The sequence below is a fragment of the Fusarium poae genome, chromosome 4 (genome assembly GCF_019609905.1).
Source record: "Fusarium poae strain DAOMC 252244 chromosome 4, whole genome shotgun sequence".
In the NCBI taxonomy this organism is placed as follows: Eukaryota; Fungi; Ascomycota; class Sordariomycetes; order Hypocreales; family Nectriaceae; genus Fusarium; species Fusarium poae.
In genome coordinates, this window is record NC_058402.1 from 5,770,155 (window position 1) to 5,787,165 (window position 17,011).

Genomic DNA, 17,011 nt, shown 5'->3' on the forward strand with positions numbered 1-17,011 from the left:
GGTTAGCCAATTGCCATCTGGGTAACAGAATTCACCTTTATTACCCTTGGGGGCTGTACCTAGCTAGTGGGTAGCAGAAAAAATGACCTCCTAAGTCTTAGGTTACAAAAATAAGTAGTCTAAGAGGTATAGTCTAAAGCACATTAAGTGGCCCACTAATTTCATCTCTTAGGCTTACATCGGCCAACTTTTCTGATACCCTGAGGCCTAGGTAGGAGGTAGGCAAGTACTAAGGTAGATATGAATATGGAACTGCCAGTTACCAATTTTCATGACATGTATTAAACACTAATCGAGTAGATTTTCTGTCAAAGATATCATAAAAACTTTGAAACATAGTTAGGAACCAAATTTTCTATTATGAGTTATCTGATTTACGATACTAGACTAGTTGTTCCGATACACCCAGTGATCTCAACTTGTAAGCAAAAACCTCATCAATTCCAGAGGTATGGGTGTCCAAGCCAACACATATCAGCTGTAGGCTCCGGGCCTTACTAAGATTGTCAGACGCATACTTCTGCCATAGCAGTTTTGGTGATATCGTCACTGGTTTATGTAGCACAGTTCTGCACTAAACGCATTTACTATTGTTAAATCCAATACTCACACACACACGTACACATTGTGGCGAGAGTTTGTTCAAGTGTATCTATCTTTGAGAATCTAACAATCAGAATTTATACGTAAGACTATGTTAATCGTAATTATCATGTATGCACGATTTTCTGTGTTGTTTTGGCTATCGTAGCAAATTGCTCCAGGGTAGAATGTCTCACCTTGAAAATTCCCCTCTTCGTGGAGAAAGATCGACAAGCGACATTGTTGTATGGTTCAGATCATGCATATATGTATATATCGTATGTAGCATTTCTTACTGCATGACTCAAGACTTGGCTTAGGATTGAGCGGTCAACCACTCGTGCAGTTGGAATCTATCGATCGGTAGATTAACAAAAAAATCTTGTTCTTTTCTGTCCCCAAAAGCTTGAGCCTGCCGATCAAGGCACAAGAGCCCCGAGCGTTGCCCTAAGAGGCCTAAGTATTAAAGTAATTAGCGCCCCGTCATCTCGACATTCGGAGCGGGGCATTGATTTGGAGCATACATGGGGAAAATTTTGGATTGCACTTGAATGACGTAAGTCAAGGATCAATAGCTTGAAGTCAAGTCGAGGAAAGAAAGAAAGAGGTGAATAAGAGTTTAAATGATACACATACATGCCCAACAAAACTCAATTTCATTATAAAGATACCTAGGTATATTGAAAACAACAATCACCACTCAATCTTGCTCCTGTCAATCAGTTCCTCATCAAGACTAGAGAGCCGCACTCGGAAGATTCCCCTCACCTCCCTCTTCCATGCCTTACGAAGCTTCCCCTGGCCTGTCTTGGAGGCGTCGGGACAGATCATGGTTTTGGCTCGGAGACGTTTAAAGCTAGGCCAACTCCGTCCAAGGCACGGCATCTGCTCTCGTATCCTATTGTCTGAATATCGAGACCTTGTTGAGCTAGGCCAGGAACATCATGGCTGGCACCTTGCTGAAAAAGCCAATTGTTTGCTTGGTCCTCTGTTGAGCATGCGTGATTTGTTCACTTGTTGTTTTTGTTGGCTGACCCCCTCGCCCATCCAAAGCTACCAAGGACTTTCTGTAGGTTAGTAGGTTGAGTTTCATGCAACCCTTTCGACTACCAGGAACAACAGCTTGGAATAGCAAAAAGCCGATACTCCCGGACAGTCAACCTAGTTCCCCGTCTTGACCGCCAAAAAACAACATCCAAGGTCGTACATAGCTGATTTCTAAAGTATCTGACAGGCCGGATGGGATGGAATAGAGTAGAGTAGAAACTAACCCAATTGCTTCATGGCGATGTAGCTTAACCGTATGTACTAGGTAAGGAGGCACTTAACGTACTTGTTGAGCTGTCCAAATTCGGTTACTTGAAAATGGAAAAAGGCTTATGATGATTTAGTGATTTGCTTTTTATTCTTCTTCTCTTCTTACTTCGTTTTTTTCCTCTGGTGTAGACGAAACTCTTCCTCTCCTCGTTCCTGCTCTTGTCTCTTCCTCGTGTCCTTCACCTCGTCAACCCAACACTCCAATTTCTCACCCTCTTTCCAAAAACAACTCTTCGGCCGGCCTGCCTTAGTCTATCTATTCCTAGACACATTTTTTAAAACTTTCTCTCCCTTTGTTGAATCTTTTTCTAACTTACATTACCACCGATTCGAGTCCTGTCCCTCCTCCCTTATCTCTAGGATATTCTGTCCCTCCTGTCACTCCCTCTGGTTGTCGATCCCGCTCGATAACCCAGATCCCAGATCCCTGAACCGAACCGAACGAGCCCACTAAAAAACTACTCGAGTAGCGCCTACGGAGCTCCTTGACCTCCGCCCCCACCAGCTTAACTTACCTACTGTGGACGCGAGCCGTTAGCCATCGATCGGTAGCTCCACTGCGACAGGCACGTTGCGTAGTGTAAAGCGCTTCCTTGGTTACTGTCCGACTGAGCGAGCTGAGCTTGTGTGTTGTCGTTTCGCGGGGCACGTAGCTCTCGCTCTTCTCTTCTCTCATCATGAGCCCACCGCACACCATGACATCCAACGAGGTTTATTTGCTGCCGCTCAACGATGATGGCTCACCTCAGGTGCAGGGCGAATACATCTATCTCGCTCCCAGGTCTCAAGAGCCTGTGACGGTTCGCTTTGCCATCGAAGGTACCTCGTCCATCTGCCGTCATGGCAGCCTTTGGGTCAATATCCCCGACGAAGGCGTTGAATTCCGTCGTGATCATTTCCGCGAGTTTAAGTAAGTTGAATTCTCTCCCAGGTCAATTTATCATTCTTGAAGCCACCGAGGCCGTTGCAACGTTGTAGGGAAGCTCAACCAGGACTAACACGGACGCATCACAGACTTACACCCGATTTCAACCGCACACTCGAAATCTCCATTCCCATTCACCAACCTGGTGCCTATGCCTTCTACACAACCTACGCCGAGCTTCCCGATCTCAAGAATAAGCTAGAAACCAGCTCTGAGCAAAAGGACAACCTCAAGAAGACCCCTCTTTACTACATTGATGTTGCGCCCAGACTTAAGCTTGACGGCCGGCCCTTGCCGCTGCCTGCCCTGTCAATTTTCTCTGTCATTAGCAAGTTCATGGGCAAATACCCCAATGATTGGGAGCGTCATCTTCATGGTATCAGCGATCGTGGTTACAACATGATCCATTTTACTCCTCTCCAAGTGCGCGGTATATCCAACTCCCCGTATAGTTTATATGACCAGCTCGGCTGGGACCCAGCCTGTTTCCCCGCTGGCGAGGAGGATGTGCAGAAGATGGTAGACAGTCTTGAACGCAACCATTCTCTGCTGAGCTTGACGGACATTGTTTTAAATCACACAGCCAACAACACTAAATGGCTTGAGGAACATCCCGAGGCTGGTTACAATTTGATCACTGCCCCATGGCTCGAGTCTGCTTACCAACTCGACACAAGTCTCTTGGAGTTGAGTGACAACTTGGCGAAGCTTGGACTTCCTACCGAAGTAAAGTCTACCGACGATCTGCTGCTCATTATGAACGCCATCAAGACCGAAGTCCTCGCCAAGATTAGGCTATGGGAATACTATGCGCTCGACGTCGACCGAGATGCCGACGAGGCAGTCAAGGCGTTCTCCCAGGGACGTAAATACAGCTCTGAGGATAGCGCGGACTTCGAGAAAAAGTTGGACAATGCCAAGTCTGCGTCAGTCAAGGAGCAGGTTGATTTCTTCAGGGAAGTCGGTTTGGCTGGCACTGACCGAATGGGCGAGCGCTTCCGCAGGCGCGTGAAGCCAGACGTCGCTGCAAGCTTCTTGGCTGGTTCTTCTGACGAGAATGCTGCTAGAGCCAAGATCGTCGAGATTCTGAATATCCTCAATGTTGACTTCTACAAGGAGTATGACGCTGAAGTGGATGATATACTCCAACAGATCTTTAACAGGATCAAGTATGTTCGACTCGATGAACATGGCCCCAAACTTGGTAAGATTAACGAGGAGAACCCCCTGATTGAGCCTTATTTTACCCGGCTACCTAAAAACGACACAACAAACAAGCTCAAGCCCGAAGAGATGGCCCTGGTCAACAACGGATGGGTCTGGGGGGGTAATGCTCTGGTTGATAATGCTGGTCCTGAGTCAAGGGTCTACCTTCGACGAGAAGTCATCGTCTGGGGCGACTGTGTCAAGTTGCGATATGGCTCCGGGCCTGAAGACAACCCTTGGCTATGGGAGCATATGACCAAATACGCTCGCACGCTTGCCAAGTACTTTGCAGGCCTTCGTATTGACAACTGCCACTCTACACCGATCCACGTTGCTGAGCATATCCTCGATGAGGCGCGTCGCGTGCGACCCGACCTGTATGTAGTCGCTGAGCTGTTCACGGGGTCTGAAGAGATGGACTACGTATTTGTGAAGCGTCTCGGTCTCAGCTCACTCATTCGTGAGGCCATGCAGGCATGGAGTACCGCTGAACTCAGCCGGCTTGTGCACAGACACGGCGGTCGACCTATTGGAAGCTTCGAGGTTGATGAAGTCTCAAAGTCGGACGTCCGCACTCCATCAAGCAGCCCGACAAGACTCAAGAACGGCGACACAAATGGAAATGCGCCCCGATCCAGAGAGATCATTCGAGCGATCAAGCCCAGTCCTGTACATGCTCTTTTCATGGACTGCACCCATGACAACGAGACACCAGCTCAAAAGCGTGATGCTCGCGACACTTTACCCAACGCTGCCCTTGTCTGCATGTGCTCTAGTGCTACTGGAAGTGTCATGGGTTACGACGAAATCTACCCCAAGCTCGTGGATCTGGTCAATGAGACTCGGCTCTATACCTCTGCCTCTTCCGGATCAAAGCCGATCAAGATAGGAGGCGGCGAGGACGGCATTGGCGGTGTCAAGAAGCTTCTCAACCAGATCCACACCTTGATGGGCAAGGATGGATACGATGAAACTCATATCCATCACGAGGATCAGTACATTACTGTTCACCGAGTACACCCTGAATCTCGTAAGGGCTACTTTCTCATCGCACATACGGCCTTCCCAGGCTATGGTAATGGAAATGGTGACTTTAGCCCTGTTCATCTTACTGGTACCAAGGCTCGACACCTGGGCAGCTGGATGCTCGAGGTGAATGCCAGTGAGGAAGCGACGAAACAAGCGGTCAGTGACAAGAAATACCTGCGTGGCTTGCCTAGTCGGGTTAAGGACGTACCTGGTATTCGAATGGAAGTCAACGGTGACGATACCACAATCACCGTGCGTGACAAGTTCCCCCCAGGAAGTATCGCCCTCTTTGAGACCTGGATCCCTGCTGCTGAACATTCCTCCGGCTTGGACAACTATGTCACCTCAGGGGCCAAGGCGGCGTGGAGTGAACTCAGCTTGTCTGACCTCAACTTCCTTATGTACAGATGCGAAGCTGAGGAACGTGCCGAGAGCGATGGGAGAGATGGTGTTTACGATATTCCTGGGCATGGAAAGCTTGTTTATGCCGGCCTCCAGGGATGGTGGAGCATTCTCAATAACATCATCAAGGAAAACAACCTCGCTCATCCGTTATGTCAAAATCTTCGCGATGGTGAATGGGCTCTAGATTTCATTCTGGCAAGACTACAGAGAATCAGTTCTACCCCCGGAAACGAGGCTATTGCCGAGCCATTGAGATGGTTGCAAGAGCGCTTCGATGCGATCAGGAAGATTCCCAGTTTCCTGCTTCCTAGATACTTTGGCCTTGTTTTGCGCACTGCATACATGGCAAGTTGGGAGAGGTCTCTGGAGCTCATGAACTCCAGTGTGCGAGATGGGCAGTGGTTCCTGCAAAGTTTAGCAATGGTCAGTGTACAGCAGGTTGGCTATGTCAAGTCGGCATCTCTATGGCCTAACAAGTTGGTCCCTTCTCTGGCTGCTGGTCTTCCCCATTTTGCTGTGGAATGGGCCAGATGTTGGGGCCGAGATGTGTTTATTGCCCTCCGTGGACTTCTTCTTGGCACTGGCCGTTACGATGACGCCAAGGAACATATCTTGGCGTTTGCCAGCGTGTTGAAGCACGGCATGATCCCCAACCTTCTTAGCAGTGGTGACGCGCCCAGGTACAATTCTCGAGATTCAATTTGGTTCTTCCTCCAGTGTATCCAAGACTACGCACGGTTCGCCCCCGAAGGTCTTGACATCCTCAAGGCCAAGGTCAAGCGCCGTTTCCTACCTTATGACGATACTTGGTTCCCTACCGATGACGAGAGGGCATACTCCAAGGAGAGTACCATTGAGGAGATAATTCAAGAAGCACTTCAAAGACATGCTACCGGAATGAAGTACCGGGAGGCCAATGCTGGCCCCCAGATTGATTCCCAAATGAAGGATGAAGGTTTCAATCAGGAGATTTATGTCGACTGGAACAATGGTATCATCTTTGGCGGCAACCAATTCAACTGCGGTACCTGGATGGACAAGATGGGCGAAAGTGAGCGAGCAGGCTCCAAGGGTGTTCCTGGTACTCCTCGTGATGGCGCTGCCATTGAGATTACCGGTATGCTATATAGCACTCTAGACTGGCTCGCTGGACTCCACGGAAAAGGCAAATACGCGTATGGGAGTGTGGAGAAACCCGATGGTGGCTCTGTCTCGCTCGCTGACTGGGCCAGTCTGCTCAAGAGCAACTTCGAGCGATGCTACTATGTTCCTGTCTCGCCTGAAGATGACTCCAAGTACGATGTCAACACTACTATTGTCAACCGGCGTGGAGTTTACAAAGATCTGTACAAGTCTGGCAAGGAGTACGAGGACTACCAACTGCGTCCTAACTTTGCCATCGCCATGACCACTGCACCGGCCCTCTTTGATCCCGATCACGCGATGCATGCTCTGTGTGTTGCTGACGAGGCTCTCCGAGGACCTCAAGGAATGGCGACTTTGGATCCTGCGGATCTTAACTACCGCCCTTACTACGTTAATAGCGAAGACAGTGATGATTTCGCAACAAGCAAGGGCCGCAACTATCACCAAGGACCTGAGTGGATCTGGCCCACTGGATTCTTCCTCCGAGCCCTCCTCAAGTTCGACCTCAAGAGGCGAACAACAACTGAAGATCGCACTGAGGCATTCCAGCAGGTTACCAGAAGGCTTGGCGGGTGCAAGAAGATGATCCGGGAGAGCCCTTGGGCTGGTCTTCAAGAGTTGACACAGAAGAACGGCGAATACTGCGCCGACTCTGTAAGTTTCTTTGTGTTTTGAATACATTGCCCATGAATGCTAACAACTGTGCAGAGCCCTACACAAGCCTGGTCGGCTGGCTGTCTGATTGACTTGTACATGGACGCTATGGAAGAACAGACCAAGGCATAAAATTGGTTGAAGAGAAGGATGGGATGATGAGGGTGGGGACCTGGGCGTAGGCTTGAGTCACATACAATACGATGCATAAACTACTATAAGCATTCTCCTGATTAGGTTAATAACAAGCATTTTTAAGCGTTGAATATACGAAACTTTGTTGAGCCTCATTGCCTATCGAACAGTTTGTTGAAACGTGGGACGTTGCTGGCGACGTCATTCGAATCCTACACTTAGTAGATACGACGTGACATCAACATCCTTGCAACATTTTTAAATATCTAATCAACGATCGTCTAAGTCGTTATACCGAACAAGAAAACGAAGTGATTGCGAGTTGAGCATTTCGCATGTGGATGAATTTGCTATATAAGCTGTATCAAGGATAGATTCCAAACCTCCTCGAGTGCTCGGGAAACCGCAAGTAATAGATATGTCAGATAGATAACCAGATAATATTTCCGTTCTGGCCTGAATAAAAACAAAATAATACTTCAATTCCCCTTCAGTGTTGCAATTGTTGTTGACGTTGTATCCCACAGATGCAAGTCAAATAAGCTCCGTGGCAACAGTCACCGAAAAAAATATCAGACAGAACAACAAATCGTGAGGATGCGCCGCCCGTATTCTTTCTTCCAAACGCCTGGTTGTACCGTAAAACAAAAACGCCACTGGGAAAAACAGCGATTAGACGAGATAACGTAAATCAAGGCATTGACGGCGGAGCATATAGAACGTTGCAGACGGTATTTCTCAACCGTGATCAAAGTCTGATCGCCTGCATCAAATGCGTTTGCAGCCTCGTCTATACTGGGTATGATCCGCCCAGGTAAAAAATATCAAAATCAAAGGCAGTCGATGATATCAAATAGAGCAAGGCCGTATAGATGGTGAATGCGCGGTCTATGTCGTAAGGCGGACAGTACTAGGTAGAATTTTCTTTTTGATTGGAACTCGGGACATGGCAAGGAGAATCGTTAGGAGGTCGGAAAAGGGCGTTATAAATGGTGATGATGACCATCATCATGTTCGGTCGCGGACGATCCATCGCTTCTTCTCCTTTGGCTCCTCTTCTACAGCACCAGCGGTAGCACCAGGGAGCATGAGGCCATGCGAATTTCGGTTCGATTCGTCGTCGTAAGGCAGGCCGCCCTCAGAGGCCTCCATACCGGGACCCCAAGATGGTCGCGAGGCGGAACCGGAATGCTTTTGAATGAGATGAGATTGGCGATCCTTCTTCTTAAGGTAACGGCGACGCCAAATGCAGGCACCGACCCAGATAGCGGTGATGCCGACAACGAGAACAACGATCATGATGACCCACTGCCAATGGTTTGAGATCCTATTTTCGTGTTAGAACTGGTAACGAGACCTTGGTGGAATGAGGTAAGAACGTACCAGTCACCACCACCCTCGTTGTTGGAAAGCCTTGAACCAGCGGTTGATGAAGAATCTCCAGCCGTCGTAGCTGTTGAACCCTGTCCATTTTGTTGTGTTGATCCCCCATTCGTCTTGGCTGCGGTTCCACACATGCTGCGAAACCAGCCAGCGATTGAGGAAAGACCTTCTGCACCACATGCTTCATCACATACACCCTGGGTCGCTGTCTTGAAAGCGGCGACTCGCTGGTCGAGACAGAAACATGATGTGTAGGCCTTGGGACCGGCATCAGCGGCTACTTGGGGTGGAACACAGGCGCCGTTGGCATCGTAGAGAGGGCCACAGGCGGCGGCACAAGCTGGAAGGACTTGCTGATTGTTGAAAGGGACGATGGTAGTCATGGGGGCTGCAGCGCCAGCTCCTCCTTGGTCGGCTGCGTAAGTCGTATGTTAGTATGAGGGGATTCGATATGCGAGTCGACTTGGGATAGGAATGATGACGCACCCATTGTAACGGTGAATTAAAGGTTAGCAAAAACCCAAATCGGAGAGGTTGAAGTTGTTGAAGCGACAAAAAACGAGCGACGAGGCCGTGAGGATGAAGGTGAAGGACGTTGACCAGTACAAAAACGAGAGACGACGGGACGGTTAAGGTTGTGTCGGTTCCACCGGAGCGGACGGTCCAGTCCTTTGTATGCCTGTGTTACAGTACAGTGAGGATTAGAGTTGGGTAGGGACTTGGTTGGAGGGAGGCAAGTCTTTCGGGCTTGGCCTGTCTTGTTTTTTGTCTTGTCTTGTCTTGTCTTGTCTTGTCTTGTCTTGTCCACTGTTGTCAGGTTCCAAAAAAGCCAAGGCTGGCTTGCGTGCGCTATTGAAGAGTCGTGTCGTCACCCAAGCCACTATTGGAGGTGGGAATAAACAAGAGTACGAATGCCCAACCTCTTATTTCTATCAGGAGATTTAGTGCAATAGTTGGAGGGGAATAGCAAAGAGTAATAGGGTCAGGCGATCACGGTCGGTAACAAGTCGAGTGAGGTTCAAAGGAAAGAATTAAATCCTTTGTTGTTGGATGGTAGATACAAATGGCTGGGCTGGGATGGGATGGGGGGATGGACGGGAAGAGAGAAGTGGGTGAGAAGGCGCAGCAGAGGTACATATGTAGGTACTTCAGTGCACGACAGCCTGCAGCCGGGGAAAAATTGGGGCGAATCAGTCACTGTAAGCGGTAGAATCAAAGAACCCGAGGACCTGCCTCAACAGTGGGGTCCAGGGTCGTTTGAACGGTGGAGGTAATTGTCTCGTCTTTTGGAGACTTATTTTCCTTTTAATTATTATGGCTGTCGTTTTTTTTACTGGCGAAAATTCAGTGCTTAAGCGAGAGAGAGGGAGACACAGAGAGAATGAGTTGGAATTGAAAAGGAAATGACACAGCAACAATAGGGAATGCAAGAGAAATGAAGACTTGATTTACTTGCTTGCCTTGCTACAAAGGGAAGACAAAAAAGATACAATGCAGAACAAAAAACAGAAAGAAAAAAAGCTGGGAAACCTTGGAAATAGACTACATACGCGTCCGTCCGTAAAAGCTCTGGGCGGTTGTTTATCAGCCAGTGATAATATGCGCCCAGGCCGGGCCATGAGTGCCGTGTTTTACGAGTGAAGCAATCGAATGAGACTAAGAAAAGAGCGCCAAGAGACTTGGGACCCAAGTAACTACGGAAAGGCCGGAGGTCATCTCGATATGGTGTCGGTACTTGAGGTTCATGTACCGTTATTATCTAGATCCAAGTCATGGTATTTGCATGGATGGTATCACGCGGTCAAGAATTGAAATCCAATGGCCTAGCCTTGGCGCAGTACAGAGTAGGTCTGGACAAGACTTTTGTTTCTGTACTTTTGACAACCCAAAATATCATCTTGCATGATAATAACATCAGTTCCCCCCTTTTTATGCCTTTTGTGGTGATGTTATTGTTGACAACAGCTGTCTTGCATATTTGTTTTGTTTTCATCTGTCCTGTCTCCCGTCCCTTGGACGGCAAAACGTCTGAGAGCGTCTCAGTTTCAGCGTGTTCCGTCTTGTCACTGTATTACATAAAATACAGAGTAAAGTAGATTAGTACTGTGCAGCTGTCACTTGCAAGTAATATATACATATAGTCTGGCATAATAATATAGATTCTCGATATAGATAGAAACTCATCCCTCTTTTAGTAGGTAGTGTTAATTGTTTACTTTACAGATAGAAAGCACTAGAGAGCCCATTTCATCCATGAGCAAAAGCCCGAGCCCAGACCAGTAAGCGGCCCGAGCTGCGTGCCTGAAATAGTCCCTCTCCACCTGCAGTATCATCCCCAATTGGCTCATTCTGGGTTTCGCCGTCATTGCAATTTCCGAGAGTGCCTCTTTTTTTTGCTCCCCCCTCGCCATTCAATACCCAATACAGAAGGCTACGGTACTATGTAGTTCGTCGAGTTTACTATATCATCAGAAAACGGCAGGTCAATTGCCTTGGTCATTCAAGACCCTTGCCAAGAATCAACTCATTCTCATATGTACCTACTCTACGCATGATGTGTTGCTGATGTGGTACAGTCAGACTCTACGAATCCATATGTACAACCCAAAGTTAAAAAGAAAATACGAGAAATTTGCGTTTGATGCTTGGCGATTAATGCGTGTCTTATTGACGGGCATGACGATGAATGAATGAATGAATGACAAGCACTTTGTAGTCTACTATCGAGTTAGTCTAGTTACCTAGGTAGTTACTCACAGGTTGAGTTTGGACAATCCAGAAATGACCCTTTTATTGTCACCACTATAACCGTAACAGCTCAGGCTAATCTTTGGTGGGGGTCTTGGTCCACTACACCAAGAATTGCCAAGATTTCTCTAAACAGCAACATTCTAGTACCTCATCTCGTCTCATACCAAAGCCTGACGATGAAAACAATGTAACCTACCAAATCCATCCTGACCGCCAGATTTGGCCATTCCTCATGCCGAAATGCTGATTCAAAAACAACGGGCACTTGAAATTAGACTTTTGCGGAAACGTGATGAATTGGATAAAACATGTCTCGGACTAATAAATCGTCTCCTATCTTGACCTGATCTTGGCCCAAGTCGATCGATGATCGACAACCAGTAATCCGATATCATCAGCCTTTCAAGAATCCTCCTGAACAACTCGATCTTTTCCTCAGCTCCCAACGTGCCAAAGAACATCCTGCCATGAGACACTAAGCGTCACTACATATAAATCCAGACCATATTGGACTCAACCTGGCTTCGTCAAGACTTCTCGCCTGGTCTTTGGATCATGCGTCTTAACGCTTGTGCTCAACGCGTCTCGGACTCTACTTGCTTTCGTTTCCTTCATCGTCCGAGATGTGAAGGTACCTTTCGTCCGTTGGGTCAATCGGCGTGTCAGATTCTTTGAGAGCCCGGCCTTGGGTGTGTGGGTTCCAGGGACCTTCATCCGGCTTGATGGGTAGGTTTCCGATCTGGCCTACTGCTGTTTGAGTGGTGTTGGTTCCGTTTGTTGCTGGCTGTACATTGCTCTGTAGCTGCGGATTCTGCGTGGTTGAGCCAGATGGATCAACTTGAGATGGCTGCTTTGAGGCATCCGAACTCTTGGAAGATGCATTGTCGATGTCCTTGTTCTTGTCAGACATGGTTCGGTAGCTCTGTGGTAGTTGCTGAGGTTTTGGTAGTCAAGTATGGAGTAGTCTCGTCCGAGGTATGAATGGGATAGAAGAGAGGCTTCGTCAAAGTGGGCTACTGATCGTTGCGTAAAGTTGTGATGATAGCTTCATGAGAAGGGGGCTCTACGATTTATAGCCGTAGAGGATGTGAGAGCCGTTTGGCTCTTCACTGTTTGCTCCTCTGTTTCTACAGCTGATGCCGTCTCTTCTCATGAAACTTCAGATCAATCAGCAGTGACATTCCCATGACTCTAGTCGTCAAACAGACAACACTATACACACATCTTCACCTTGTTTCCAAACCGCAACGAGCAGTCATTGGTTACACTGGGAGGATCTGGGATCAAGGTTGAAGAGATATCATCTGTGATTCATCTAGCAATCATCTCGTTTTGGGGCCATCTGATGTCTACGTAGATAGACTACTGCACATGCATCTATTTACACCCGGTATGTCTGCTTCAGAGTCAGACATCATCTTGTACCGTTTGTTGTTTTCATGCGTAATTTGGGGGTGGCCATATATCAGAATGTGTGTGTCCAATATGAGTAGCAGATTCGTGCTCTCAGATATATATCCACGAAACAACAAACTCCAGCCCAAGATGGTCCGTAATCGACAATGAGTCTCTCATCTGATGAATTTCGACAAATGCTTGTTGCTGTTGTTCTCTTCGATGGTATGTGAATTACCGGTTCTTTGATATCGATTGCCTTTTTACTATAATACAATTGATGGGGTTGAAGGAACCGCGATGAGAATTGGCCAACTTGGACGCCAGCTTTGCTGTGAGTCGGGATCCCGTGGAGTTGTTCGTCTGTGGGTTCCCGTCGATCTACTGTCAGTTGCCGACACAAGTTGGATTTATAATCCACCATTCGCCAGTCATATCATTGAAGCCAAAGTTTCATCGTAATCTTTGTCGTAGTGTGCTGTAGGATTCACAAAGTCAGGTAATCATGGGTCTTTGTGGGCGCGGTTGCTTGCATCACGAATCAGCCGGGGAAAATGAAACAGCTCTATTGTAACCTATTGTTTGCGATAAAGCAAAATGCCTTCAAAGCCGAGCAGCCGATATGCTTCGGCTCCGCTACTGTTTCATAGGTTACAACGATAGTTCATGTGCCTTTTAGCAGACGACAATTGGCATAGCAAACTCACGGGACAGAGGTATGATGCAGGTATCCTTCAATTTATGCAAGTTACCATGGATCAGTGCTGGCAGCCGCCTTTTGATGCGTAGATAATGCGAATCAAGATAGTTTCCGACTTCAGACTCGTGATATAGTTGACTTGATCACTAATACACCACATAAGCGCATGTCTGGATCAAAGCTCTTGCAGTACAGAGTAGTGGTGCCGAGAATAACTAATTGTCATCTAGATGTGGGGATAATGCAAATCTTCAATGCAAGCGAGTTTTCTGTGTAGGAGACGACTGAGACGATTGGAAAATATGGCATGATTAATAAATTAAAGCATTACTGTGTGGTTAACCGACTGATAGCATTCCAAACAAAATGTTTTTAGATAATGGTCGCAAATATCCCTATTTTAGTGTAAACATGTCCTTTATTGCTCTGCTTCTGTGATTGCAACATCGTCTAAAAGACGTTTCCTTTGGTCTGCTGCTTGTCAATGGGCTTGTTACGCCAGACAAGAACGCAAACACAGATCAGAGGCAGGAAAGCGCAGCCGGCGATGACCATCTCGCGTTGGACAACACCATAGGCGTAAATAACAGCATCTCTGATAGGAGTGCCGATAGGGTCGGCCATCTGGAGTTTCATATCGCCGTAGAGGGCAGCAGTCTGGTTCTTGGAGTCCTGAGGAAGAGCATTATACATCTCTCTAGGTAGATCGTTGGTCCACAGAGCACCTGAAATGCCAAATCCGATAGCCTGGCCAATGGAGCCAAACATGGAATAGAGAGCCAAGACAACAGCAATCTCCTGGTGAGTGACCTGGGTCATGATGGCAAGAGGTCCAGTCATGGCCCAGATACCACCGCAAACACCATGGAAAACCTGGCACATGACAAGGTACCCAATATCGTTGCCAGGCTGTCGGAAGTGAATGAGGAGAGCAGTGCCGAGAACACACCAGGGAATTCCAAAAACAGCGGGCCAGTAGTATCGCCCGTACCAACGAAGAAAGCTAGGAGTCGTTTTAGCCAAACAGTTCAAATCGATTACTGCAATGATGAAACTTACAGTCCGATAAAAGGGGCTAGAATGGTGGAAGTAACAGAGAAGGCGTTGAGTGTGTATCCGGCAGTAGCAATACTGAAGCCGTGAACCACCTGAAGGTAGGAGTTGTAGTAGGTGTCCCAAGCGAAGAGAGACATGTTCAGGAAAGCACTGAGAAGGCAAGCTCCGATAATGGTTCGATCCTTGAGGAACTTGAAGGGAACATAGGGAGCCTTGGCATACCACTTCTCCCAGGCAGCAAAACCAACAAGGCAGACAACACCGACAACAAGCATGGCAATTATGTAGTCGGTTTTCCATCCGTTGGGCGCTCGAGTGGCAATGTTGAGTGGTGTCAAGATCAAAGAGAAGCCAGCAATAGTTAGGACCATACCGACAACGTCAAACTCGACGAAATAGTATTTGGTGGACCCCCAAACACTGCGCTGGCTCTTCTCGGGTATGTGGCCAAGCTTCTTTGCCTTGATTTCATGGTACATGAAAATGGCAGAGACGGGGATAGAAAAGAAAACCAGAATGATGCAAAACGAGCCAAAGGCCCACCGGTAGGTCGAATGCTTGTAAAAGAGGTCGGCAATGGTAGGGCCTCCAAATGTTGAAGCAAGCCGGGGGCTCATGTAAAGACCAAACATGATCATGCGATTGCGAAGAGTGGTCATGTCCGAAAGAACAACATCGATGATGTAGCTCAGACCGACGTGTCCAACCCAGTAAAATGTATGCCCAGCGGCATAGGTCTCGACATTCTGGCAGCAAGCCTTCATGATCATTCCAAGGATGATGATGAGAATCATCAGTAGGAAACCCTCGTTGCGCCCACGGATATCGATGATCTTAGCGATTGCGAGCTTGGAAACTCCAGCAATAATACTCCCAAAAACGCTGGTGATGGCTAGGAGACCGTGCTGGTTGAAAGAAGATGTAACATATGGCACCAGACTAGAATGAACAGCCTCAAGAAGGGTATCAACAAAGTTGACCAAGTACAAGCTATACCAATGTTAGCTTATTATTTTTGTCCCAGGTTAGACTGCTGAGAATGAGCTACAAGATGAAGACAGCCCACATCATACCAGGAGTCCAGATCTTTGTTATGGCCTCGACACGCTTGACACCATCTTGCTTAGTCTCAGAGTCATCGTCGGAGTCATTCCCCTTGTCCTTGCTGGAGAAGTCATTGATAACATGATCTTCAGGCTGGATCTGCTTTTCGAAGCCACTCTGCGCTTGCACGGGGCTGGTAGGAGTGGCCATCTTTTATTCCCCCTGTTTGAGACCTCAAAATGTCGATTATCTGAGACAGAGATGAGAAGAATAGTCGGGTGCATGCATCAGTGGGTATAACACTTGGCTGGGGCACTCGAGACTTGAAAAGATGGATGTGATGTGGAGAAGACAAACTGCAACTCAGCAATACTGAGCATTGAAGATTTATGGTCAGCGTTTCATTCTCCAGAAAAAAATCGCAGGAACGTGTCTCTTTTCTTTTCTTTTCTTTTCTTCTCTTCTCTGGGTGGCAAGACAATGGGTCGAGCTGATGATCCTACTGGGTCCGCAGGGATCATACAGCCTGCTATGTCTGTGCCGGATGAGAGATGCCAATCGCCCGTCCGGAAGTCGGACTAATGCCAAGCGGGCCGGTACGGAAACATTTCGCAACGAAGGGCTATCGACTTATGTATGGTTCCTACATATGTCACTGTGCGGACTGAAGGAGCGAAGTGGAGTGTTTGCCGCATCGCAACGTGGGTAAGGTGGATGAGAATCCTTTTCTAGATAGTAACTACATATCAGCCTGACTTCAACGTTAAGGAATCAATTTACCTTGTCGTTAAAACAACAACAAGGGAAGGCGATCACTTCCGTAATCAGATTAACACCAAACTCTAGCTGCAGCAAAGGGTCTTTTGCAACGCAGGGATGCTTGCTGTAGTTTCTCTTATCTGATCCGATGATCCGATTAAGGAGGATTTAATAATGGATCTGCGCAACATGTGGTCCAAGGCAAAGAGAGATGAACCGGTCATAATGCGTACATAAGAACTGTTATCCGATAACATCCAAGGATATGCTGTTCGGTCTGATAATTATATGTTAGACATGGGTTAACAATGTGAGCGCCTCCAGTCGTTCGAGCGCATAATAGTTCTTGTGGATGAAAACCTGTGCGTGTATAGATTCCTATTCAACACCCGGTTTGTGATGAAGCTTGTCTGTTGATCTTCCGGTAGCCTCCTTGACTGGCGTCGAGCTAACAAGATTTTCTCATGTCGTCTTTGAGCCGCAATGGGTTTGACATCAGGCGCTTAAACCAACCCTGACTGATG

The 17,011-nt window shown here is 47.6% G+C and overlaps 4 protein-coding genes across 4 annotated transcripts; 1 reads left to right on the forward strand and 3 right to left on the reverse strand.

The window, feature by feature from the left end:
* Positions 1 to 2,576: 2,576 nt before the first annotated feature.
* FPOAC1_011942 (uncharacterized protein) lies at positions 2,577 to 7,396 on the forward strand (the record flags this gene model as incomplete). Its single annotated transcript, XM_044856309.1, has 3 exons — positions 2,577 to 2,809; positions 2,914 to 7,264; positions 7,319 to 7,396. 3 exons carry the CDS (start codon positions 2,577 to 2,579, stop codon positions 7,394 to 7,396), a joined length of 4,662 nt encoding a protein of 1,553 aa, XP_044703622.1.
* Positions 7,397 to 8,407: 1,011 nt separating this feature from the next.
* FPOAC1_011943 (uncharacterized protein) lies at positions 8,408 to 9,272 on the reverse strand (the record flags this gene model as incomplete). The annotated part of the gene is made up of 3 exons (XM_044856310.1): positions 8,408 to 8,726; positions 8,783 to 9,197; positions 9,269 to 9,272. 3 exons carry the CDS (start codon positions 9,270 to 9,272, stop codon positions 8,408 to 8,410), a joined length of 738 nt encoding a protein of 245 aa, XP_044703623.1.
* Positions 9,273 to 12,125: 2,853 nt separating this feature from the next.
* On the reverse strand, positions 12,126 to 12,443 carry FPOAC1_011944 (uncharacterized protein; the record flags this gene model as incomplete). Its single annotated transcript, XM_044856311.1, has 1 exon — positions 12,126 to 12,443. The coding sequence occupies one exon, from the start codon at positions 12,441 to 12,443 to the stop codon at positions 12,126 to 12,128; it is 318 nt and encodes a 105-aa protein (XP_044703624.1).
* A 1,635-nt stretch (positions 12,444 to 14,078) lies between these two features.
* Positions 14,079 to 15,938, reverse strand: FPOAC1_011945 (uncharacterized protein; the record flags this gene model as incomplete). The annotated part of the gene is made up of 3 exons (XM_044856312.1): positions 14,079 to 14,631; positions 14,688 to 15,674; positions 15,733 to 15,938. The coding sequence occupies 3 exons, from the start codon at positions 15,936 to 15,938 to the stop codon at positions 14,079 to 14,081; spliced, it is 1,746 nt and encodes a 581-aa protein (XP_044703625.1).
* Between the last annotated feature and the right edge of the window lie 1,073 nt (positions 15,939 to 17,011).